The sequence below is a fragment of the Podarcis erhardii genome, assembly GCF_964252035.2.
Source record: "Podarcis erhardii genome assembly, chromosome: 6".
Lineage (NCBI taxonomy): Eukaryota > Metazoa > Chordata > Lepidosauria > Squamata > Lacertidae > Podarcis > Podarcis erhardii.
The window spans coordinates 13,405,355-13,430,586 of NC_138510.1; the positions used below are offsets into that span (position 1 = coordinate 13,405,355).

General features: G+C 43.9%; 1 protein-coding gene across 4 annotated transcripts in view; it reads right to left on the reverse strand.

Annotated features, from left to right (window-relative positions):
• The window catches only part of PHACTR3 (phosphatase and actin regulator 3), a 222,278-nt gene that overhangs the window by 102,802 nt on the left and 94,244 nt on the right, over nucleotides 1-25,232 (reverse strand). The window contains exons 2-4 of one of the 4 annotated variants that reach the window (XM_081867770.1): nucleotides 17,486-17,647; nucleotides 13,736-13,813; nucleotides 5,297-5,470 (exon numbers count right to left, since the gene is read on the reverse strand). In XM_081867770.1, coding sequence (XP_081723896.1) covers nucleotides 5,297-5,470; nucleotides 13,736-13,813; nucleotides 17,486-17,647 — 414 coding nt within the window. The remainder of the gene's footprint in view (nucleotides 1-5,296; nucleotides 5,471-13,735; nucleotides 13,814-17,485; nucleotides 17,648-25,232) is intronic. The other 3 variants (XM_081867771.1, XM_081867772.1, XM_081867773.1) reach the window with 3 other exon arrangements.

Genomic DNA, 25,232 nt, shown 5'->3' on the forward strand with positions numbered 1-25,232 from the left:
CAACTGGCACTGCCCATGGCCCCTTCCTGTCCACAATGCCTAGCACTGTGTTCTCTCAGATCTCCTGCATGGTAGGGCAGCATTAGGGATGAATGGGCCAGTCTTTTCCATATCAGTTTCATTTGTGTTCCTTCATAAGTCTGCTCTGTTCCGCTTCTGTATTAAATTATGAAATTTCTCATTTAAATATGTAAAAGGGTAAAGGTAAAGGAACCCTGGCAGTTAAGTCCAGTCGCAGACGACTCTGGGGTTGCGGTGCTCATCTCACTTTACAGGCTGAGGGAGCCGGCGTTTGTCCAGCATGACTAAGCCACTTCTGGAGCAACGGAACACCAAAACCAAAGCAGCGCACAGAAACACAGTTTACCTTCCCACCAGGGTGGTACCTATTTATCTACTTGCACTGTGTGCTTTCGAACTGCTAGGTTGGCAGGAGCAGGGACCGAGCAACAGGAGCTCACCCCGTTGTGGGGATTCGAACCACCAACCTTCTGATCGGTAGCCCAAGAGGCTCAGTGGTTTAGACCACAGCACCACCCGCATCCCTTTTAAATATGTAGGTTATCATAAAATAGGTATTGGAAATCATACTATCTCAAGGTATGCTGAAAAATCCACAATTCATATACATTCTGCTTCCTGCACTGCAGGGCATTGAACAAGATGACCATTAGGATGCCTTCCAACTCAACAATCCTGATTCTATTATTTTGGTATTTTCTATACATTTTAAAGTGGAGAACTACACCACAAAATAAAGAGAACTGCAGAATCTGAAGGGTAATTATTTTCCAATCCTCTCAGATCCATCTGAGAGGTGTTAATTAACTGAACTTCCTTTTTTAAAAAAAGTGGATTGAACAAAATCCATCCCTAAATGTGCCCATTTAGTCCATCCCTAAATGTGCCAATTCTCTCTCACTCTCTTAAGTCCCACTCAGAATTGAAAGCCAGAAATTATAGAATTGTAGAGTTGGAAGGGACCCTGAGGGTCATCTAGTCAACCCCCCATGTAACTATTTCCACTAATTCAACTACAGAGTTTTATTAAAGATACATGTAAAGAAGTACAGTAAATGCAAGCTGGGGGTGGGCAATGGACTGATTGATGAAATTAAAAACAAAACTCAAACAGCTCTGGTGGACTACCAAATATAGGTATGCAGCTGCAGGGAAATAGAGCTAGGTGTAAGTGGAGAAACTTCTCCAGTCTTTGAGGGAATAAGTAATGGCTTGATGAAGTGTCAATCTCTCTCTCTCCATCAGCACTCACTGAGAGCATCCTCATCTTATAAAACTAGTTACACAACTCAGCATTCAACTGAAAGCACAAAGGGTCAAACCAGGGATGGGATGTGCATGCAAGCGCACCCTCAACAATCTTGGGCGCACTGGCTGCCCTGCAGATCTTTGCAGGATTGGTGCAAAGGTCTGGAAGTGTGATTGAATGCCATTAGAAAGCTCTGCATTAAGCAGGAGTCCAGGCTTATCAGAGTTTGCAATTGCAGGGAAAGTTAAATCAGCCTTCCAGAGACTTGGCGATAGAGTGAAACTTCGCTGTCTATTTTAAAGTCTCTGTAAAGCATGGATGGGAGCCCTTGGAGTCCTCTGCAGGCCTTTCCTTGAGTGCTTTGGACTAGCTGGAATAGGACCCTGAACTTGTGATAGAGCCTTTCACTTGCCTAGTAAGAGGATGGAGATACGTGACACATGAGTGCGTATAGAAGCCTCTGGCTTTTGTATGGCTGTAGTTTTCCAGTAGTTTTCCAGTAGCCATTATTTTAAAACCTTTCCAAGATTAGTCTCCTCTACCTATTCCATATCCTCTATCCTCCTCCACCCCAAATGTGGGTTGTTCCTGCATAAGCTGTTCTGTAGCTCAATTATTTTTATTCTGGAGCTCCTCCTGCTTTCATTTCATTTCTCTCCATTGCTTCTGCAATGACAGATCCCTACTGTCTGATCCACTTGCTCCATCAAGGAAGTAAGCTGCTCTTTCGTAAGGAAAACCTGTGCAGCTATTTCTGCTTTACCATCCTCTTTGCCTGCCTCCAGTGTGCTGCAAAATCTCCTCCACTCTGACCGACTGCGGATGCTGTGCTCAGGAATTCCTACGAAACAACGATGCTTCCTACAGAGGCATCCATTTCAGGCTCAGCTGGGTGAACAATTCTTCTGTCTGCGGAGCCAAATCCTCTTCAGGACTTGTCTCAGACCAGCCCAATTCATTCTCCTGCTTGTGGCAAAGGACAAGGTGGGACCTCCTGCTACCATTCCAACAGATGGCCTGACCACAATCCTTTTTAACATGATTGATAGGACAGTGTCCCCCACTGCATATAAGGACAGCTGCAGGGTAGCTTAGGGGCAACAGGAATGTGGCATGGCACCCACAGTTTAGCCTGTTCCTCACCTTTCAGCATCTGTCATCTGAGTCAGCCACCTCGCTCTGTCCAGCAGCCAGGTTGGCCATGCCTGAAGCAACCCTGCACCTGATGCTTGGTTGGGGCCTTTTGCTTCAAACCAAAGTCCTGGGTGTTTCTGATTAAACTGGAGGGGGAAGGGATCTCAGAAGACCTCAAACACCCATCTTGTTAGGTGGCATGGCTACCTGCTGGCTCCCTTCCTTTCAAGCTTTAGGTGAGCTAATAAGGGTTTCTCCTTTTTCCTGGCTTTCAGTTTGGTTTGGTCTCCCCCATTGACAACGCTTCGACTGTTTTATTCTGCTCTTGGTTTCATTGAATTTAGGCTGGCTTTCATTGTCTTGTGAGCTGCATTTAGGACCCCAAAGTAGCATATAAATAGGCCTTCTCGGTGGGGGCGCCCTGACAGTGAAATGCCCTCCCCCCGAAATGCTCACCTGGTGCCTAAATTATGATCCCCTTGGCACCAGGTTGAGACTTCTTTGTTTCCCAGGTCATTTAATTTCAGTATGTTTTAGTGCGTTTAGATTTCAGCATAAATTGCCTTCTCTTTGGTTTATTTTAGGTTGGCTTCTAGATATTATGCTACTCTGTTTCTACATTGCTTTTCTTCATGTTTTATGTCAGTTCTATGTTTTTGTGGTGTTTCTGCAGAGATCATTTTATAAATTGCATTGTATTTGTGTTTTTATTGATTTTTGCAAAATGCCCAGGGGGCTTTGGCCCACGGGTGGTCTAGAAATGATGGAAGTAAATAAAACAAATTCTATAAATGACAACAACCCAGCACTGAGGAAGATAAAAGATATTTGTTAACCCTGATTTGTTTCCTTTTGCCTTTAAGTGGTTATAAACAGTCTTTTTCATATCTCTGAGAATACTTTTATGCATTATAACCAACATGTTAAATCACTTCACATGGAAGTTGTTTCCCTGTAGTAAACAGTTAGTAGAATCGATCGTGTGGCTTTCTTCATGCCAATAAATATGCCTAAAATAAATTATATCTTCTGCTACTTGCACTCTTTCACTGGAGCTGAGCTGTTCCACCTTACTGGGTTACCAAAGCCTGCTTTATTTACTTATTAGAGACATTTCTATACTGCTCAGTTACTAAGCAGTATACATAAAAACCATCCACAGAACATGGGGCAAATAAAAATTATCATAACATCAAACACTCCCTTAAAATGCCTACTGGATCAAGAAATTCTTAGTTACGCACCCGAAGTTCCACAAGGAAAGTGTCTGTCTAATCAAAATTGGGAGGGAGTTCCACAGGCTTCAGCCCACTACACTGAATGCATGGCTTCTAATAGCTACAAGCCATGCAGCTGAGTCACCAACAGAGACTCCTGCAAAGATCTCAGTGATTGGGTTGGGATATAAGAGATCAGATGGTCGTTAAGCTTGTTAGGAGTTCAGCTACACTCGAGTAGGACCCTGGCAGAGACACATGCCCAACTGGCATGTTCCCTCCCTCCTGGTCAATCGTTTGGGAGCTTCAAAAGCTTTCTTCTGCCCGAACATCACAATGACTGATGCCAACAGACACCAGCGCATTTAGGGATCTGCACAGTCTTCGCAACATGCGTAACAGACCTCAGCAACTCAGTATTTTGGCTAATCTACTTTATTAACATATAAAAACACATGGAGCACTGCAACATGGCTCCCTCTCTCTCTAGCATCAGACAGCAAAGAGAAAGAACAAAGGACAATAGTCCCACTTCACGGAACACAATAACACAAACATACTGTCTCCGTCACTTCCCACTTTGTGGAGTCAAAACATATACCGTCATGTGACAGACAACAATCCCATGACTGCAATCATGGAGCAGGAATTCTAACAAAGGATCTGGAACCCAAATTGTAAATTAATGCTAGAATCTTGAATCTGTCCTGGTTATATATGGGCTGCCAGGGCAAGCTTTTGAGCATTGGTGCTATGTGCTGGCACCAGTCTGTCTTCATCAACAGTCTAGCTACAGCATTTCACACCAGCTAGAGCTTCCAGACCTAGTGCAAAGGTATATGGAACATGCACATGGAGCACACTGGAATAATCAGGCCTCTCTGAAAATGGCCACAGCTGGCTTACTAGCTGCAACTGGGAAAAGACACTCCTGAGACCATCATATGAGGCTTAATCGTTGTGTGAATGCCGTGAATTGGAACAATTTAAAGGAGGCTCCAGTGGGTAGCCCTAACTCCAAAAACAGAAAATTATAAGAGAATGAAATAGTGGCACATCTAATTCAGAGGTGGAGAAGCTGTGGCTTTCCAGATGTTATTGGACTCCATCAGTTCCAGCCAGCATGGTCAGAGGTACAGGTTTAGCATCCCTGATCCATGGGAAAATCTGTTATAACTAAACTGAGGTCCCATCTGCACTCTATATTTAAAGCAGCACCATGAATGGCCATGATTTCCCCTGAGAACAATAGGGTGCTGAGAATTGTTAGAAGACCCCTATTCCCCTCACAGAGCTACAAGTCCCAGAGTGGTTTAACATTCAATCCCTCTTCATGGGGAACTTTGGGAATCAAAGAATCTGAGGGGACTAGGGGGTCTTCTTACAACTCAGAGCACCCTTAACAAACTACACTTCTCATCATTCCTTGGGGAAAGCCATGTAGTATGATACTGCTTTTAACATGTAGTACAGAGAGGGCCTGAGCTGGACAACATGCTACCTTCAGTTACATACAGTCTTGTTCATAGTTGCTCTCAGTAAAATGGTTGAGAGCTTCTGGTCTCGGGAAGAAGAATAGGGCCAGCCCAACACTACATCCTACTGTGGCATCAAAGTGACGCAATTGCAGCTCAGCGGAATGGAAAGAAGGCCAGTACCATTGCAAAGCCAATACCTGAATCTTCTCTCAGCTCTTCCGAATGCAGCTCCTCGCCAAGTGAGGTGGCATTGGTTGTGGCTGATATATGTTCCTGCCGCGTCTCTTCTGAGGTAAGTGCCTGGCATGTGGGGGATGAAGGGTCACTCAGCATTGCTCTGGTGGCACCAGTTGCTGCTTTGCTTTCAGAATCTAGGACACCATGACATTCTCTCATTAGTTAAACCATTAAGGATTTTCTGACGCCCACTTCCCATGCTACGGTTCTGAGTTAAAGGAGGGCCTCATTGGATGGTTCTCAGAAAACCAGCCTGGGAACCCCTGTTTTAAGGATGCTGTATGCAGGTGCTCAAAACAAACCAATAAATGATGCAGTGCACTGCCTCCATAGTAGTACTATGGGATGGAGTGCCGTGGAAGCATGCAGACTAGATATATACACGATGTCCTTAAATAAGTGCTGGTGGTGTTCTACATGAGATACAAACGCTTATCCATGTGTGGTGGAGGTGCAATGTTTGGAGGGAGGGGATAATGACAGGGAGATGATAGACAGACATTCCGGTATTTCTTCGCATGCTAGTAGAGCTCACGGTTATGCTATACAGATAGTGAGATTGGACTATGCAGTTAGGAACAGACTTAATTCTCATTACCTGGGGTCACCAAGCACAGAAACAGGCTTTAAGCATAGGCCCGAAACTTTGAAGGCCCAAGACATGATTTTCCTGCCTTAAGTGGATTCTAAATAGTGCTAGGCTAGGGCCAATGTGCTGACCATTCAGTCACCAAGTCCTGTCTTCATCTATCTTTCTCCTCCACATGGTTCTGCCTAAAGCATGTTATTTCATCCTGATGTAAGAACATAACAACAAACCCTGATGGATCAGACCAAAGGCCCATGCAGTTCAGTATCATGTTCTCATGACGGGCAGCCAGATGACTATGGGAAGCCCACAAGCAAGACCTAAGTGCAATAGCACTCACCCTACTTGTGACCCTACTTGCAACAGGCATTCAGAGGCATACTTCCTCTGACAGTGGACATAGAACATAGCTCTTGTGGCCAGCAGCCATTGATAACCTTAAAGGTAAAGGGTAAAGGGACCCCTGACCATTAGGTCCAGTCGTGGCCGACTCTGGGGTTGCGGTGCTCATCTCGCTTTATTGGCCGAGGGAGCCGGCGTACAGCTTCTGGGTCATGTGGCCAGCATGACTAAGCCACTTCTGGTGAACCAGAGCAGCACAGGAAACACTGTTTACCTTCCCGCCGGAGCAGTACCTATTTATCTACTTGCACTTTGACATGCTTTCAAACTGCTAGGTGGGCAGGAGCAGGGACCGAGCAATGGGAACTCACCCCGTCACAGGGATTCGAACCGCTGACCTTCTGATCGGCAAGTCCTAGGCTCTGTGGTTTAACCCACAGCGCCACCCGTGTCCCTATTGATAACCTTACCTTTCATGAATTTGTCTAATCCACATGGCAGGACCAGCTCTCAAACAGATTTACCAGTTTACTTTCTTGCATATATTGTGAGAACAAAACCCACATCATTTGGAGGCGTAATTGTGGTACAGATGAAATGTATCCCTGAACATAAGTGGCCCATTTCTCACTGGCAAGGACTGGGGGAGGAATGAACTTTGTGTGTGCAGAGCATACAGAAGTACACTGTATCTCCCTGGCTTCCTTGCAGCATGCAAGCTCTCCCTGCATACCCTACCTGATTTAATGGCATTTGATGGGCATTTTGCTAGGTTGAAATTAATTGAGTTTATAAGATATTTCCTCATCTTAGGAATGAGAATGGCCTTGTTGAATGCATTTCTTGTACGTTTTAAAGCAACTACTTAAGCTCTGCTTGCCTCTTGCCTCTTTCATGGCAGCTGGAGTGAAGTAAGCTGCGTAATGGAAGTTGAATTTCTTTCTTTCCATTACAGACCACTAGAGGAGACCATAGGATGCTTTTGATCACAAAGAAGTTGAAGCGCCCGATAAGGGAGGTGCAAGGACAGAGCAAATCAAAATAGCTCAAGGCTGTATGCTTTCCCTTATTAGTGCATGTAGATATATCCCTACTCTCCCAAAGTATTTAACCCAACTCCATGGGATTTATTTATTTTTTGCTTGCTTTTTATTAGTTTACTATCAACATGGTTCATATGATTACAGTATACGGAACCATATGGGCGATTAGGGAATTTCTTAAAAAGCAAATGAGAAATCAGCACCAGGGACAGTTCCCTAAGTCTGAAAATACAACACGATGCAGGCTGCAGCATGTGTTACAAAATGTATTCACGAAAGGCAAACTTGGGTAGGTATTAGCATACAACACATGAAACAAGTAAGATTTGCCTTCTCTGTGCATATGTTAGAATGTAGCTATCAGGCACACCTTTCCAGCATATGTACATTGAGTATACACAAACCAAACTCCCACACAAAGAGTCCTGTGGCACCTGAAAGACTAACAAATTTATTATGGCATAAGTTTTTGTTGACCACAGATGCAAGGAGTGACATCCCCAGATGCTACCTGACAGCTGATGACCTCATTCAATGCCTCTGATAAAATGGGTTGTACTCCTAAAATGATTATGCTATGCTAAATGTATTGGTCTTTAAAGTGTCACAAGACCCTTTGTTGTTTTGCTACAAGAGACCAATGGAGGCCATTTCTCTGGAAACTGTGTTTTTTTTTAAAAAAAACCCTCACTGTATGTGATTGTCAGACATGCCACATGTATTGCAAACTCAGAGAAGAGTGTTCCCTCCAAAAACTGTAAAATGTGAAGCCATGGAGAGAAAAAACAACCTATGAGGATATATGCTGTTTTAATGTGAGAGCAGGTCTATAGTATTCATTCAAATCAGCCACTGACATTTTCCTATGTATACGGTAATTTAAATTACATAAAATGTGTACACAATTTGATTTTTCTTTTAAAAAGGAAAAAATAAACCCAGCCTGGATCAATTTTCAGAAGCCAGAAGGAAATATATATACTTCTGTTTTCAATACCTGTGTTTCCTATGCGCAAGCTTACATGGGAGTCACATTTTAAAAAATCACCTTTGCTGTGTGTTGATCTGACATGATAGGATCCCAAATAATTCAGAAGATGGGGTGGTGGAATCTATTAGGCCAGTGTAAACAATATACTGAGGGTTGAGAATCCTTCATTATTTTCTGCTCCAAGCCAGAGCGTTGCCATGTTTTCCTTACTGAGACTGGTCTTCCTTCAACCTCCCTGCCTCAGAAATAATAGGCTCAGCACTATAATCCAAACCAAAGCAATTACTGGAAGAGGAACATGGGTGAGGAACCTGGAATGATCTCTGGCCAGAGAATTCACATCCCTCCATTTGAGACACCCTTCATCAGAAGCTGATGACAAGACCAGCTTATCCTTGTTACTATTTCATTACAGGTTTCTGGATCGGTGATTGAAAGGAGTTTCTATGGAGCTCAACTCTCCCCCCCCCCCATTTCATCAAGGGCACTCAGACCCAGCATTTCACACTGCTTGCAATCTGAGGACATGGGGAAACCTAGTCTGCATGCTGCAGAGCTCCCAGTGCAACATTTTTATAGGCTGAGCTCGCCCACTCTGCCTCGTAATCACGTTCGGAGAAAAGTTACTGTTCTTAAAATAGCCTTTGCAGCAGCACAGTTGCTATGATACGCTGCGAGGAGGGAGAGAAGGGAGTTTTTTGCCTACGTTTCAACTCATTGTGAAGCCAGCCCATACATAGTCATTGGCATATTAACTGCCACCCGCATTGTTTGATGCCCGTGTCTTTTGTCTTTCCTTTCTTGTGCACCATAAAATCTGGTCGTTTGGGTGACACCCTACACTTTTGTAGCAGAGACAAGCTGCAGAAATGAGGGGAGGGGAGGAATCCCCATCAACGTTTACTTTGTATTCTGAGGAGCCATATGAGAAAAGTGGTCCTGTGGTATTTACAAGGAAAGCAGTGGCATGGGTTTTGAAGGCGAGCAGGGCTGGTGGTGCAGGAGGTGAGCAGAGCTGTAGCTCAGAATACAGCAGTGGCGTAGCATGGGTTGTCAGCACCCAGGGCAAGGCAAGTAATTTGCGCCCCCTAACCTATGGATTTGCGCCCCCTAACCCATGGATTTGCGTCCCCTAACCCTAACCCCCAGATGTTGCGCCCAGTGCAGCCGGGCCCCCCTGCACCCCCCACGCTACGCCACTGGAATACAGTATCTGCTCTGCATGCAGAAGGCCTCAGATTCAGGCCCTGGCATCTCCAGGTATGGCTAGGGAATACCCCTGCCTGAAACCTCAGACAGCTATTGCTAGTCACTGTTGGCAGTATGTGTGGTGTCAGGTGCAAGCAGGAGAAGTGAGTGAAGATGCGCAGCGCAGTGTACCCTCCTGGCTTACGAAGAGAGAGCTGGAGGCCATGCAGGCACATCAGCAGAGTCAGTTTTATTGCACATAGCCAAAGGCTGCCGCAATGTACACAGAATCCTTCAACAATTAAAAGAAAATATGCTGGATTGCTACAAAAAAACTTAAAACATTTATGTTATCAAGACATTACCTACTCTAAACAGAGCTATAAAAGTACCTTAATATACAAATTAAGACATTAAACAATAAAATTTATAAGCTAAAATTATCGCATGGCCACTAATATATTAAAAAAATGATGTTAATTAATACAGTGTGCAATTATATTCAGAGTTTGGTGATAAGGATAAATATAGCTTGATGTAGATAGGGTCAAATAAATTCATCTCCTTTACGGTTGGTGGCTACCTTGGCTATATAATTTGCTCTAATTTTCCTAGCAGCAGTTGCAAAGGGTGCTACATGCCAGGTCACATACTTATCTGTGTCTGCGAGGAGATATAAAAGCATGTCAGAGGGGTTCTGGCCAGGGGACCTTGTCATTATAGGTGCTAAAAATCTTTCTCTTGCTTCATAATATAAGGGGCAGTGCAAGATATAATGCATAAGGTCCTCTACTTCAGAACATCCCCTAATGCAAACACGTTCGTTTGTTGGTATGCCTCTGTGTCTCCCATCGGCCCATCTAGTCCAACATCCTTTTTCTCACAGTGGCCAACCAGATGTCTATAGGAAGCCCACAAGCAGAAGCTGAATGCAATAACATGTCCTCCACCCGCAGTTCGCATCAACTCATATTGTGGCTAGCAGCCAGGGATACCCCTCCATGAGAGAGTTAGTGTGGAGTGGCCTCAACTGTTTGGACCATGCCCATTATGGATTATTCAAACAAATAATGCAGCCAAACAAAGAATGCAGCCAAAAAAAAGCTAGCTAGCCACTCCTGAACTACAGGTCAAGTAAGCGAAGGGGAAATAGGTCCTTGGACATGGCAAGATGTGGAAATTCAAGGAGAGGTGAAGGAGAGGACACAGGAGCCACACAGAAAGAACAAGCAAAAATGACAGAGGCGGAACTTGCAAGTAGCTTATTCTTCAAACAAAGCATCCACTGAGAGAAAAAGTGATGGACAAAGAGGGGTGGGGATTCATTACGGTGGACAGGGACAGGGAGGAGATGCACAAGAAGGGCTAGTTGGATTCTGGAGATCCCCCTGAGCCTAGTAAAGGATCTCTGGTTGATGGGACTGTGTTCTAGTTTAGCTCCTGGAACTCAAAGTATAGTGCTCTCCCTTCCAGAGCCAACCCAATACATTTTGATACCAGAGTTTCTCTACTTTCCATCCAACCCACATGGAGATGATAATTCCTCTCTTCCTCTATATGCCCCACATCATAGTGCTGCCTGAAGATGGTTGCTTCGCTCTGTTTCCGCCAACACCGCCCCTGATACACAGCATTTCCTAAGACATGCTAAACTCTCTGCAGTTGGACTTCAGGTGCTTCACATTGGATTAGATGCATCTCTCTCTCTCTCTCTCTCTCTCTCTCTCTCTCTCTCTCCCAACTTATAATTTATTAGGGTTTTCACATTATTACAATAGAACAGCCCATTCTTCATTCCTTCTTCCCACTCTTAGCTTCCCTCCTTCCAACCTCACACCCTCTTTTTTTAAAAAAAATAAAAAATAGGAACCGTATTTTCACCTCTGATAATATACAGCATCCTGGTTTGCATGCTCAGATAAGGGTTAGGAGTCTCAGTGGTCTTCTGGGCTCCCATCCGTTAAGTTCCATCCCTGCATTGTCTTCCCACTGCTTCTAGCTGTGGGCATTACTCAGTTAAGAGCTAAAAAAAAAATGTCACCCAAAATCTCTCCGAAGCTTGACTTTTTACTGCATTTCTAGATATTATCTGGTCACTTTTGTGCATGAAGCCAGGAGGAAAAGGAAGCATCAGAAACACCCCCAAGGGGATCCAATTTGGGCACAAACATTTTGATACTTCAGCACAATGTCCTTTAATCAACTATGTTTCTATATACTTTTAAATATATTTAAACAGCTTCAAAGCTGAGAAGACTGTAATGTTTATGTAATGATATCTGAAGCTTTTTGTATTCTCAGCTCTTCACTGGATGCCTGATCCTACACGCTATAAATTTGCAGGAGCTGATCGCAACTCCGCAACAAAATTGTTCAGTTTATTGAGACCCCTTTTGGGTGTCTGTTAAGGAAACCTACAGATCTGATCATTATTGTTCATTCTTCAGTGCAGTTACCTCCAATTTTGCATTTTAAGGCTATAATCATATCTTCATTTATGTCATACTTTAAAGTGCTTGAAACACTTTGCACAGATCATCTCAGAAATTCCTGCAAACACAACTGGAAGTTGTCATATACTACGTATGGTCTCAGGTGGTAGGATTTTGTGTTTTTGGTGCAATAAGATAATGTAACAGTAATGCATTTTACAGTGGGCTTGTGGTACTACAAGAGAGCAAGGCAGCACTCTTCAATCCTAGTGTGCCACTGACCTCTGCGCCCCCACCCAAGTAAAACCACAGGAGCCAATCAGAAGCAGAAAAGCAAGTGGAACAGCATGCCATCAGCCATGTGTGATTTAGTTGAGATTCCTGCATTGCAGGGGGTTGGATTAGATGACCCTCGAGGTCCCTTCCAGCTCTACAATTCTATGATTCCACTTTTAGTAACTGGCATTCCTCTGGTGCAACAGAAGCTCCAGCACCTTCCAAGATTTAATGCACTTTGCTGAGCGTAATAATGCAGATCTGACAACCGCAAACCCTTGCATTAAAACAGTGCTTAATTGCAAAAGATGAGGATGTAACTGCCGCGTACCTAGGAACAGGCTTATGGACAGTTCTTTAAAAAGACATTGTGGGTGAATTTTAAACAGAGGTTAATAAACAGCATGTGTTACTAAAACTGTAAAGTAAACCCCCCGAGACTCAAGGCATCCATCGTGTTGGGAAGGAAGAACATGGATCACGCTAGATTGCTCTTGGCATCCCATTATTCAAACTCTCCTGCCTAGACAAAGGGTGTTGCGTTGTAAATTTGCTCACTCGAAGCTTTCTTTGGCAACATAGGACCATGGCAAAGACGAGAATGAAACAAAAAACAACACCCCAGTTCTTGCTCTTCTCTTCTCCAGAGATGTTTGGAAGAGAAGAGGAAAGTGGAACAGAGGAGAAGGCAAATGTGTGATGGAGTCAATGGTGTAACCATGCAAGCCATGCCAATGACAGAGCAGAGGTACAGAAATTATTGGCTAAAAAATGATGCACGAGCTTCCTCGCCTCCATTTGTTTTAAATATTGAACCAGAAATGGGTTAACCATTAGAGTAAGGCACGGATGGGGAACCTGTGGCGCTCCAGATGTTGCTGGACAACATCTTCCATCATCTAAGGCCATTGGCCATGTTAGCTACAGCTGATGGGAGTCAGAATCAGGGTGGTGTAGTGGTTAGAGTGTTGGACTAAGACTTGGGAAACCAGGCTTCGAATCTTCACCCAGCCATGAGGTTCAGTGAGTGACCTTGGGTGCATCGCTTCCTCTCAGCCTAACGTGCGTCACAAGGGTGTTGTGAGGATAAAATGGGTAGGGGAAGGACCATGTACATCACTTTGTGCACCTGGAAGGAAAGGTGGGCTGCGGGTGTTTTAAGAGATATAACATCTGGAGGGACTTCAGAAAACTTCGCAGAAATTGGAGGATGGTTTCTCAGCATGTATGTGTGTTGCATGTGGGTTTTACAGGGGAAAAATGTGGTGTTGTTGTTATTTTGATGTAATGTTAACATGGCAAAATGTCTTCCAAGCTGAAAATCACTTATAAAATCTATACATATGCTTTCACTATAGACAGAAGGAAAGCACAGGAGGAGGGTCATTAGTCTAGACCCCCTTCATTGTTCTCCCTGAGTGCTAAAGTACCTATCTAAAATAATTGATTTGTTTGTTTGTTTTAAACAGTGAGATCCCTTCCAGTTTCCTATGGCAAGGAGTGGGGGGAATAAAAATACAAAGATTGTTTTCACTTGCCTTGTTCCATAATTTCCAGCAGGCCTTTCTTAATAAGTTCGTCCCGACCTTGCCTTGTGGTTGTCTTCTTCTCTAACACTGCAAAAAGGGGTGGTGTGGGGTGAGCATGGTCAACATGGAACATCAGAGCAGACAGAGCGTGGAAATGAAGAACACAAGAAGCCTGCATGAATGGGTGAAGGGTGTCACACTTGAAGGATGACACAGCAAGTGAGAGGTTAAACGCAGTGTCTCTCTTTCTCGCCCTTCCCACCTCCCATTGATCAGACTGCCTTACTCATTCTTAACTTTTGTATCCCACCCTTCTTCCAAGTTCTTTAGGGCAAATGGACATGGGGGATAATTCTGAAGTCAACCAATGACCTCATGGTGGAATGGGGATTCCAAAGTCTTCAGATCCAGCCCTCTGTCGACTACACCACACTAGCTTATAGGATCGCACAGACACACAGTGTAAAGTGGCTTCTGCCTTCACAGAAAGTCCCCATCTCTCCTCTCAGCATCTCACATGCTTTGAATCATGACTCAAAGACTTGGGCAAGTTCCCTAGTCCAACTCTCCCCACAACCCTGGAGCAAAAGACATAGCAAGAAAGGTTTGGATCCTGTGATACTATGGAATGATGCTACGTCAGAGAATTGTAGGAAGTCCAAAATGGCATTTGCATCATAGTTTCCCACTGTAGATGATGTCCAGCAGACCATACTCTGTTGGAGGGGACCGGGTGTTGCTCAGAGCTGAATGTCTGATGTTGGAGACAAACTGGGGACAAATAACCTCATTTCGCTCCATAAGTAGGTTTCTAAAACATAAGAAAAGCTTTGCTGGATCAGGCCAGCAGCCCATCTAGTCCAGGGGACTACCAGATGCCTATGGAAAACCTGCAAGAAGGAACCAAGTGCAAGAACATTCTCCCCTCCTGTAGTTGTTGCCCAACAACTGGTATTCAGAAGTATTCTGTCTCCAACAGTTGAGGCACCATGGTTAGTAACTAGCTCCATCCTTCTATGAATTTGTCCAACCCTCCATTCAAGCCATCCAAACTGGTGGCTATCATTTCTCCCTGTAGGAATGAATTCTGTAGTTAAGCTGTGTACACTTTGAAGAAATACTTTTTTGGTCTATCCTGAACCTTCCAACATTCAGCTTCCCTAGATGTCCATGATTCTGGACAGTTGAGACAGACTGCCAGGCTAGATGGAATTCTGATCTTATCAAGCAAGGTAATGTTTATGCTAAAGCCGGGCTTTTTTTTCAGCTGGAACTCGCCGGACTCAATTTTGGCACCTCTCAAGTGGGCATTCATGGTGAGTTCCGGCACCTCTTTTTTCTAGAACAATAGTACAGTCGTACCTTGGAAGTCAAACAGAATCTGTTCTGGAAGCCCGTTCAACTTCCAAAACGTTTGGAAACCAAAGGTGTGGCTTCTAATTGGCTGCTCCTACAGCCAATTGGAAGCCATGCAACCTGTGTCAGACATTCAGGTTCCAAGATAACGTTCAAAAACCAGAACACTCACTTCCGGGTTTCGAACATTCGGGAGCTGATTTGTTCGGGAGCCAAGGCATTTGAGATCAAAGATAAGACTACTGTGCTAAAGGTAGTTTTGCAATGCCAGGACATAAATAATTCCTCTAGCATCCTTAGCATCCTTCCAGGATGGTTTTTGGGGAAAGAATTCTACAATATTTGTGTACTATGGGGGGGGGGGACGACTCAAACCAGAGTGGATCCCACTAGCCTTCCCCCATCCTGACAGTGTGGCCTCTGCATTTCCTAACGGAAAGAACAAGGAAAAGACACACAGCTGGATGGAACCACAAGTCTTGCTGAGAGAAGTTCAACGAGGAGCTAAATGCAAGCAGGAAAAGCTCATTTTGGCTCATAGCTTGCTGTGGAGCCGCATAATAACAGCTTGACTACTCCAGTAACTGCTTGTAAGAATTCCTAACCTTTGTTTCCTTTCAGCTAGGCAAGGCCTAGCAACGCTTATTAAGGCCCGTTTTCAGCTCTGTTGAAAAGGGATAACAAGCAGCAGGGATATTGAGGGAGGGGGCAAAACCCCCACCTCCGTATTTTAGACCATATGTGGTTGCATTCCTCAGGGCTGTCAATATTTCTGGCCAACTCACTGGTTCTGCAATGAGTCACTGTCATTATAAACCAATCATTAGGTCTAGCTACTAAATAAGCTATGAGTTCTCCTGTGTTAATATGAGGTTTTCAAAATCACTTTTAAATAATCCTAAAATACAGAAGTTTTAATTCGTGTGTTTTTTCTTGTTTTGCAACTGAATCCTTAATCCTTGGCCTTTAAGCCTTACTGAGCATCGTGACTTTCTTCGTCCTCACTCCCCACAAACACTTTTTGCAGTAAAATGCTATTTCTGACCACAAGGTTACTCGCTTATTATTTATTTAAGTATCTGCCCTTTCTTTTAATCAAAGGGCTAGTGAGAGATACAGCATTTCTAAAAGAACAGAAATCTAAGCCAGAAAGATAAATTATAACTGGTATATATTTAAAGTGATTTTTTTGGTTGTTTTTTTTCATGATACCTGTGAAGGCCTTCATTTGCATTCCTGGGCAACGGCCCCCGAATTTGAGGGGGGAAATCAGTACCCATAAAAACAGTGGTTCTCAACCTTTTTGAATCCATGGTGCCCCTGACTAACCACGTCCTTTCTGCAGCTCCCTTGTGGGAACCACTTACACTGGGGTTCCACTACAGAAGGTGTATAAGTGTGGATTCCCCCATTCTGCCCCCCCATACTCCCCATGCCTTAACCAGAGGGGGGTGACTGGAAAAAGCCACCATGAGGTGATATTTTTCCTGCCAAACAGTGCATGCATTCAGCCTTAAACTCTCATAACCAGGGCCTTGATGGCTCTGCGATAAACTTTGAAGGAAGAAAAAGAAAAAAATCTGTAGGAAGGAAGCCTGTATTCTGTAGCAAGCAAATATTTACATTATCAATGGTTTTTTTGCTTAATTTATTCAGTTTCTCCCAGTCTGTAGGAGGAACTCAGAACTACACAGGGCATGTAAGGTTAAAGGTAAAGGGCCCCTGGACAGTTAAGTCCAGTCAATGGCAACTTTCAGGCCAAGGGAGCCGGTGTTTGTCCACAGACAGTTTCCCGGGTCATGTGGCCAGCATGACTAAACCACTACTGGTGCACAAAGGACTGTGACGAGTGCCAGAGTGCATGGAAACGCTGTTTACCTTCCCACTGCAGCAGTACCTATTTATCTACTTGCACTGGTGTGCTTTCGAACTGCGAGGTTGGCAGGAGCTGGGACAGAGCAATGGGAGCTCACTCCGTTGCGGGAATTCGTACCGCCGACCGTCCGATCAGCAAGCCCAAGAGGCTCAGTAGTTTAGACCACAGTCCCACCCACGTCCCTAGGAAGCATGTTAAACCCTTCCCATGACCACCTGAAATCACCCTGAACAGCCAAGCTCCTGTGCTTTCTTCAGGGACTACCTACAGAATTTCAAGCCTATCCCTGCTATCATGGGGGGGGGGGGTTGAAACTTTCTTTTAAAATAATAAAAACTGATACTCTCCAAAAGCCATGTTTTGCGATCTACTGAACATTTCTCTGCTTTTTCTGCACTTGACTATGCACGGCCCAGCTTATGCTTTACAAATGCGATCTTCTCTTACGACAGGCAAATCCTGCCCCTTTTTTTGCCATAATACATGTTCCTGGCCAAAGTAAAATTAAATATATTTCCCCCACTTACCTGCTGACGTCTGTTTTAGTTTCTCGTTTTTCTTTTTCCTCCATTTCCATGGCTTGAAGATCCTGCCCAACGTGGCTAGCTTGCTGTTCCTTCGGACGGGAGGAGTTCGAATCCCTGAGACCAGATATTCAGAACGCACTGCAGGGGATGGGTCCATCTCCTCTGAGAAGGGAGGGGAAGCAAAATTGATGGTTAAAGAAAATGAGAGAACTATTGAACAGGCTGAAGTGCATCAAGGTTTGGTATCAAGAACAGGGCTGGATTAAATAAGAATGTTCTTAGGGCATCAAGGTAAGGCGGGCACAATGGAAATTTTCCATTGTCGTATTTTTAACATTAATGGTCACAAATTGCTCAAGCTGAGCATTCATTTTCTCAGCTGAAGTATATTTTAAAAACTCAACAGAACAACAACAACAACAACAACAACAACAACAACAACAACTAATAATAATAATAATAATAATAATAATATTTTATTTATACCCCACCCTTCCTGGTTCAAAAACTGGGCTCAGGGCAGCTAACAACAAATTTAAAACACTTAATTGTAAAAGGAGCATAAAATACAGTATAAAAACATGAATAACAATAAAATTCAAAATTCAGAAATCAATTTAGGGGAAATAAGCATTAGATAATCCCCAGGGCTAGCTGGCTGAATTGGTCCTACTTGGGCCAGCGAGGAGGCTAGGGAAGAATTAGTTGTGGGGTCTCAGAGCTGATAATCTTCATAAAATCTTCATAAAACTATGCACCAAGGCAGCCTGGATGCCTTGTCTCTACTAAGTATAGAAGCAGATGTGTTATGTAAGACTAGTTTTAAGGATTTGATCAAAGACTTTGCAGTTAGAAAAAGTAAGAAATTTTTCCTCCAAATATAAATAAAGTAGAAGTATACCAAAACAAAAACAAAAACAAAACCCAACAGCATTATTTTCCATCTTGCTGTAGGTTTTATTTCATTTTGAAAAATATGATTTTATTCTATGGTTTATTATTGTTTATAGTTTGAATAAGATATATGGGGGGCACCAAAATCTTTTAAGTGCTTAGGGCCTCTAAAGGTCTTAATCTGGCCTTGATCAAGTAGGAGCAGGGGGCATTATTTTCTGCAATAGACTGATCTCTAAGTTGCAGCAAGAAAGGCAACAAGATAACATGCAGTTGCTGCCCAAATTCTACCTCAAGTGAAATTTCAGGTGAAACCCTACCTGAATCTCACAGAAAATGTTGGCTTGTTTGTCAGGCGTGGCTGTTGGTACCATCAGCTATGATTAGCCTTTGGGGGAAGTCCCAAGAGTATCTGCTATTCCACTCACAAAACTACAATTCCTAGAGTGGTCTAACGCTCAGTTCTTCTTCCCGAGGCACTCTGGGAATTGCAGCTCTGTGGGAGGAATAGGGGTTTCCTAACAACACTGAGCACCCTTAGCAAACTACAGCTCCCAGAATTCTTTGGGAGAAGCCATGACGGTCTAATGCAGACCCTCCAAGTGTCCTTATTTTCCAGGGGTGTCACTGATTTAGAGAAGCCGTCCCAGTTTCTGATTTGATCCTGGAATGTCATGCTATTCCTTAGGACGTCCCTATTTTCCTTGGAGGAATCTTGGAGGGTATGGAGTTAGCTGAACCCTGAGCCATCTGAAAGCAAACCTGTATAGGGAAGGGTTTTTTTTTTAATGTTTAATGTTTTATTGTGTTTTTATATATGTTGGAGGCTGCCCAGAGCTGCTGGGGCAACCCAATAAGATGTGTGTGGTATAAAGAGTAAAATTATCAGTATGGAATGGGACGTCCCTATTTTCATCAGAGAAACATTATGTTAATGTGGTATCATAGTGCTTTCAGTGTATGCTGTGAGCGTGGCCTGTGGCAGGACATTGTGGGAAATCTAAAATGCCTTCTAGCTTCCCATCGCAGATCATACCAGTACTGATGGCCACTGCTGCTTCCAGTACCACACCTAAGCTCTCCAGAGGTGGGTAATAATGTTCAGGAAGTCCAGCAGACAATGTTTTGCTGGACAGAAGGCTGATCCCCAAAGAATTGATGCTTTTGAATTATGCTGCTGGAGGAGACTCTTGAGAGTCCCATGGACTGCAAGAAGATCAAACCTCTCCATTCCTAAAGAAATCAGCCCTGAGTGCTCACTGGAAGGACAGATCCTGAAGCTGAGGCTCCAATACTTTGGCCACCTCATGAGAAGAGAAGACTCCCTGGGAAAGACCCTGATGTTGGGAAAGATGAAGGGCACAAGGAAAAGGGGACGACAAAGGATGAGATGGTTGGATAGTGTTCTCGAAGCTACCAGCATGAGTTTCACCAAACTGTGGGAGGCAGTGGAAGACAGGAGTGCCTGGCGTGCTCTGGTCCATGGGGTCACAAAGAGTCGGACACGACTAAATGACTAAACAACAACTACAACAACAACAAACACTCAGTTCTTCTTCCTAAGGAACTCTGGGAATTGTCACTCTGTGAAGGGAAATGAGGGTCTCTGAACAACTTTCTGAACCAATAACAAACTACAGTTGACGTGTAGGTGGGTTCCCATGAGGCAAGACACAGTGATAACAGCAAGAACCTTTATTGAACGAACAGAACTGGACAACAGGGGCAAAGCAACTGCTTATATACATTTCCGAAGGTCTGTGCCACTCCCAACGTGATTGGCTGTCTAAACTTCCAAGCTGCGAATCGTAACTCAGAGTTTAAGGGCCAATGACAGAGGCCCAAATCCTGAATTGTTGGATATCATGTATCGAATCAGAACACAGGGGCTCAGAGTCCTTAGTCTAGACTCAAGCTCAGGCAAACACAGACCACTGAATACATAACAACAGTCTTCATAATTCTGGAGGCGGGGGGGGGGGAGCCACAGCTGTTTATCATACTTCTTTATAGTGCAGATGGGGCTTCAGACTCTATGGATCTATACATGGAACGGGAATATGACTGGATACCAAACCTCAGCCAGTGTCAATAGCTCCAAGAAGCCGCTATTGACTAGTCCTGCCAAGATCCTCTCCCTTTGCCACATTTGTTTCTAGACAGAGCTCATTTTCACACTTAATAATAGGTCCTCATATGACTATCAATTTCATTAATAGCAAGGAAGCAATGCCGGGGCAGTAAGTAATAAAGACAGCACAGTGGCAGGCATCTTCCAGCCAGTATCTTGAAAGAGAATAGCAGAGCTCCATAAATAATGGTTGTGGGTAGCATTGCTAGGATATATATGTGGGTGTACACACATTAATTCTCAAGTGCATAGCGAGCATCTGTCACCCACGATGTCACGAGCCGGGGAATTATAAGGCAATTTGCATATTTATTTCAACAACCCATAAAATTTAAATGAATGATATGGAACACATTTCCAAGCCATTTGTTTCTAGGATAATAACTTCATAATAATTTGCGTTGTGAATACCGCATTTAAAACAAACAGCCTTATATGATCAATTTCATTTTATAAGGCTGGGGAGGTGGAAATGCAACAAAACTAAATAATGCTTTTAGAGCTTAATGGGGAGGCCAGACTTTCAAGAAAAGTGGAATTATTATGGTTTTAAAGTTTGGTGGGTGCCTGTGCAGTAAGCAGCTCTTGCACAGAAGCAATTATGCCTCTAATTTTTTTGCGGGTGGGGGGAAATGGTTGATAAGACAAAGATGAATGGCTAAATAAGAGACAGTTTGAATTCATCGTCTCATTAGTGGAAGTGATCTAAAAAAATTTCAGTCTTCAAGTACAATGAAAAATTGGTGATGGGGAAAATGCAGGATAAAATCATTATATAAATGGATATGAAAGGTGTGACTTCTAGGAGAAGTCAGAAGATTATGAATACAAACCAATAAGTTTATTAGGAGAAAGCCCAATTGTGTTTAACAGAGCTTACTCCCGGATAAATAGGTATTGAATCATACCCATACTTACCTAGGACTATGAACTCATTGAACTCAATTGGACTTACATTCGAGAAGACATGCACAATATTACGTTGTCATATCAATATTTTGCCAAGTTCTTCCCTTGCAAGTACTTTCCATTTGACAATGTGAGATGATGGCAGAGGCTTCTGTACTGGCCTGCCAGATCTTGCTGAATTCTCGCCATCCCTGATCATGGACCATGCTGGCTAATGGGAGTTGGGAGTCCAAGAAAAATCTGGACGGCCACTGGTTCAAAAGCCCTGCTCTTGGAGTAACATCTCATTCCTGAAAGGATGGAGGCTTGCCAAGTAAACTCTGCTATGTGACACTTTGGGCTGAAGTGGAGGAAGGATCCCTAAACAATCTTAATCGTGGGATCACATTCATCTGGTGCTTTACCAACTGCACTGGCTCCCGGTGGAGTACAGGGTCATGTTTAAGGTGCTGGTTTTGACCTTTAAAGCCCTAAGCGGCCTAGGACCCACGTACCTACGGGACCGCCTCTGCTAGTATGCCCTGTGGAGGACCTTAAGTTCCACAAATGACAACATTTTGGAGGTCCCAAGTCTCAAGGTGGTTAGATTGGTCTCAACAAGTGCCAGGGCCTTTTCAGTACTGGCTCCGACTTGGTGGAACGCTCTGTCACAAGAGACTAGGGCCCTGCGAGACTTGACATCTTTCTGCAGGGCCTGCAAGACAGAGGTGTTCTGCCTGGCCTTTTACCCACCCAAAATTCACACCTGGATGGCAGGTATCTACATCAGCTGGTAGCAGTATTACCCACTGTGGTGGTATTTATTGTGTTTCTGTTTACATTATACTAATTATTTCTAAATGTGCGCCTAAAAATATAAATCACCATATGCAAATTCTATGCAAATCTATGTCTCTTTTGATATTACAACGCCTAAGTGGCTACCCTACCCCAAGGCCTGTGAAGTGATCTTCCTTTTCCCAAAGGGAAGGGCTCTTATCAACTTCTTGAGTGGGGAGCAGCAGCACAATTCTCCCTTGCCTTTCCTTTACATATCAGCTGTGAAAGGCAGTGTGGTACAGTGGTTAGAGTGTTGGACTAGGACCGTGGAGACCAGGGTTCGACTCCCCTATTCAGCCATGAAGCTCACTGGGTGACCTTGGGCTAATTACTCAATGTCACCCTAACCTTCCTCAGAGTTCTTGTGGGGATAAAATGGGGAGGAGCAGAACTATGTTTATCGCCTTGAGGTTGTGGGAGGAAAGCTGGGATAAAAATATTTTTATCCCCAAAGTTGTCTTCTGCCACCAGTATAGATATAAAAAGCCAGATATTCACACTCACCAAAAGATGAGGTATCTAATAACCACTGACACTAAAGCAGAGGTCTCAGTTCAGCTGGAATCAAAGCATGGGGTTAAATCACCCCAGAATGCCAGCTATCTCAAGACAAGCAACGCCACCTTCATGCTTCACCACCGTTCTAGAGATCGACGCATATTTTCCAGACATTTCCCCTCCCTCCTCTACGAGCATAAGTGCCGCCTGTCCTGAGATTTTCTCAAGCATTTAAGCGGAGACTTGATGAGCTGGCTGGCTTCTGATGACATCTCAGCAGGTTGCTGACCCTACAATTCATCAATCCAAGATTGAAGGTGGGTTTTTGCAAGCTGCTGCAAAGCATCGTGCCAGGACATTTGACTGAGTGGGTTGTAGACAGTGTCAACCATATTCATAATAATGATAATAATTTTATTAATTATATGTCACCCATCTGACTGGGCTGCTGCCCTAATGAATCCCATGGGACTGTACAGTCCTGCTTTCCACCCCCTTCCTTCTGATCCACTTGCCCTTAGAGCAGAGGACAAAACTGAATGCAGTTAGGTGAGCCAGCCATGTGAATTTGTTTTGACTGAGTCACACTTGGGAAGCCCTAAACTCTTAAATCTTTTCTTGACTCAGCAGGATTGGTGGTGACACAGCTTGCAGGCTGCTCTCATCAAGGCTCTGCTCTCCAAATAAAAGCATGGCAGTAGGGGAGGGGCTATTTTCTTCCAGATCTTCATAGGTTCCCTGTTAAGGACTTGCCTTTGAGCTTGAAGCACATCCATTTATTTTCTTGGTAATGCTTGGTAATGTAATTGTGAATACATCCTTTCTTTGGAGTTAAGGGTAGACAATTCTGTCAATTTCAATTTCCCAGTCTTAAATTCAGTCTTCCACATTTCCGTGCCAATATGTGATTTTTAATTTTAACATCCTCACAAAATTTCATTAGCATTTCAGTGTGAATTTCTGAATTTTGCAAGCAATTTCTTCTAATATAAAGCAGCTTTGTAGGTTATTTTCACCAATATCATTTATATGCCCAGTTTCTCCTGATATACATATTTTTGCATTTATTAGTTTGGAGAACAGCACTGCAAAATTCAGAGAAGGTCAAATGTCGAACTGTATATAAATATTGTGATAATATGGAAAACGTCGTCTTAATAAGATTAAGAAAAGGAAAGGGGAGGGGAAGGGGAGGGTGAAAAATAGGAGGCTTTCCAAACTGGATATTTCAAAACAGATCTTATGTTGGCTATTATTTCATTCCAGTATCTCATTCATTCAACCACCATTAACAGACACAGCTTTACATAAGATAAGAAGAGGAGAAAAAGAGTCCTGTTCCAAGGAATTAACAGTCCCACTGGAGTCTTTGGGTGAAGCCATTCCAGTGTCAGTGGTATAAAACTGAAAATAAGTTACTTTTGTATGTAGATACAGCCTGTGGGTAGGCTCACTTCAAATACATTTGACAGAGCCTGCTTCAACCAATTGTTTTTTGCCTTAGTTGTCTTAGTTATGCTGTATAATTTTAGAACATGTATGATCATAGAATGGTAGAGTTCAAAGGGACCTTGAGCAAGGTGGGGCCATGACCCCAGGTGCAGATTTTGAGGGGGCGCAAAGGAGGCAGCCCCAGCAGGGGCCCCCAGAGCTCCTGACCTGGCACTCTTCCCCTGGCGTTGGAGGAACCGGAGTGGGGTCGTGTTGGCGGCAAGGGCTGTGGTAGCACAGTGGAATCCTTCCCCCATTGCACCCCGAGCCCTGTCGTGCACACCCACCCCACCCCGGTGCATGCACACACCCATCTGACATGCGTGTGTGGAACCTGAAAGGCTGAGAAGGACCTCAGGAACCCAAGATGGCTTGTGCCAGACTCTGAACAGAGAAGGGAAAGAGGACTCTGGCAAAAAAGGCTGTTGTGAAAATGACAAGTTGCAAGGGAATCGTGGCCACGTCCCCTAATTTACAGTCTATTTGAAGGAGCCCTCAATTTCAAGAGCCATTCAGCCCAAGAACATACATTTAAAGCAGAATAAGAACTCACGAATTCCTGTGAACCTTGGAGTCTTCTAGTCTCCTCCTTTCAGTTTCTCTCCCCTGGCCTCCTTAACTCTCCAAACCATTGCTGTCCCAGGCAAGGCATTATTTACATTTTGACTTCTCCACCCAAATCTGATTTCACTCCCCTCATGCCTATCTGCATTCTAATCTCTCTCTCTCTCTCTCTCTCTCTCTCTCTCTCTCTCTCTCTCGCCTTAAGTTCCCCTCCTCCCCTCCTCTGATATCCTCTATCACTGTGCATCACTCACACGCTGCCCCATCTCACTGACTTTTCCCCATCTCCCGCCACTTCTATAAATTTAACGAGAATGGTGACATGGGATGCTGGGGGTATGCACAACCTGGTTTCCAACTCTTGCTGGCATTCTTATCCATGGCTGCAGGAGTTCAGGCAAGATAAGGCATCAATTAGTGCTTGCTATTTACTGTTTTAAG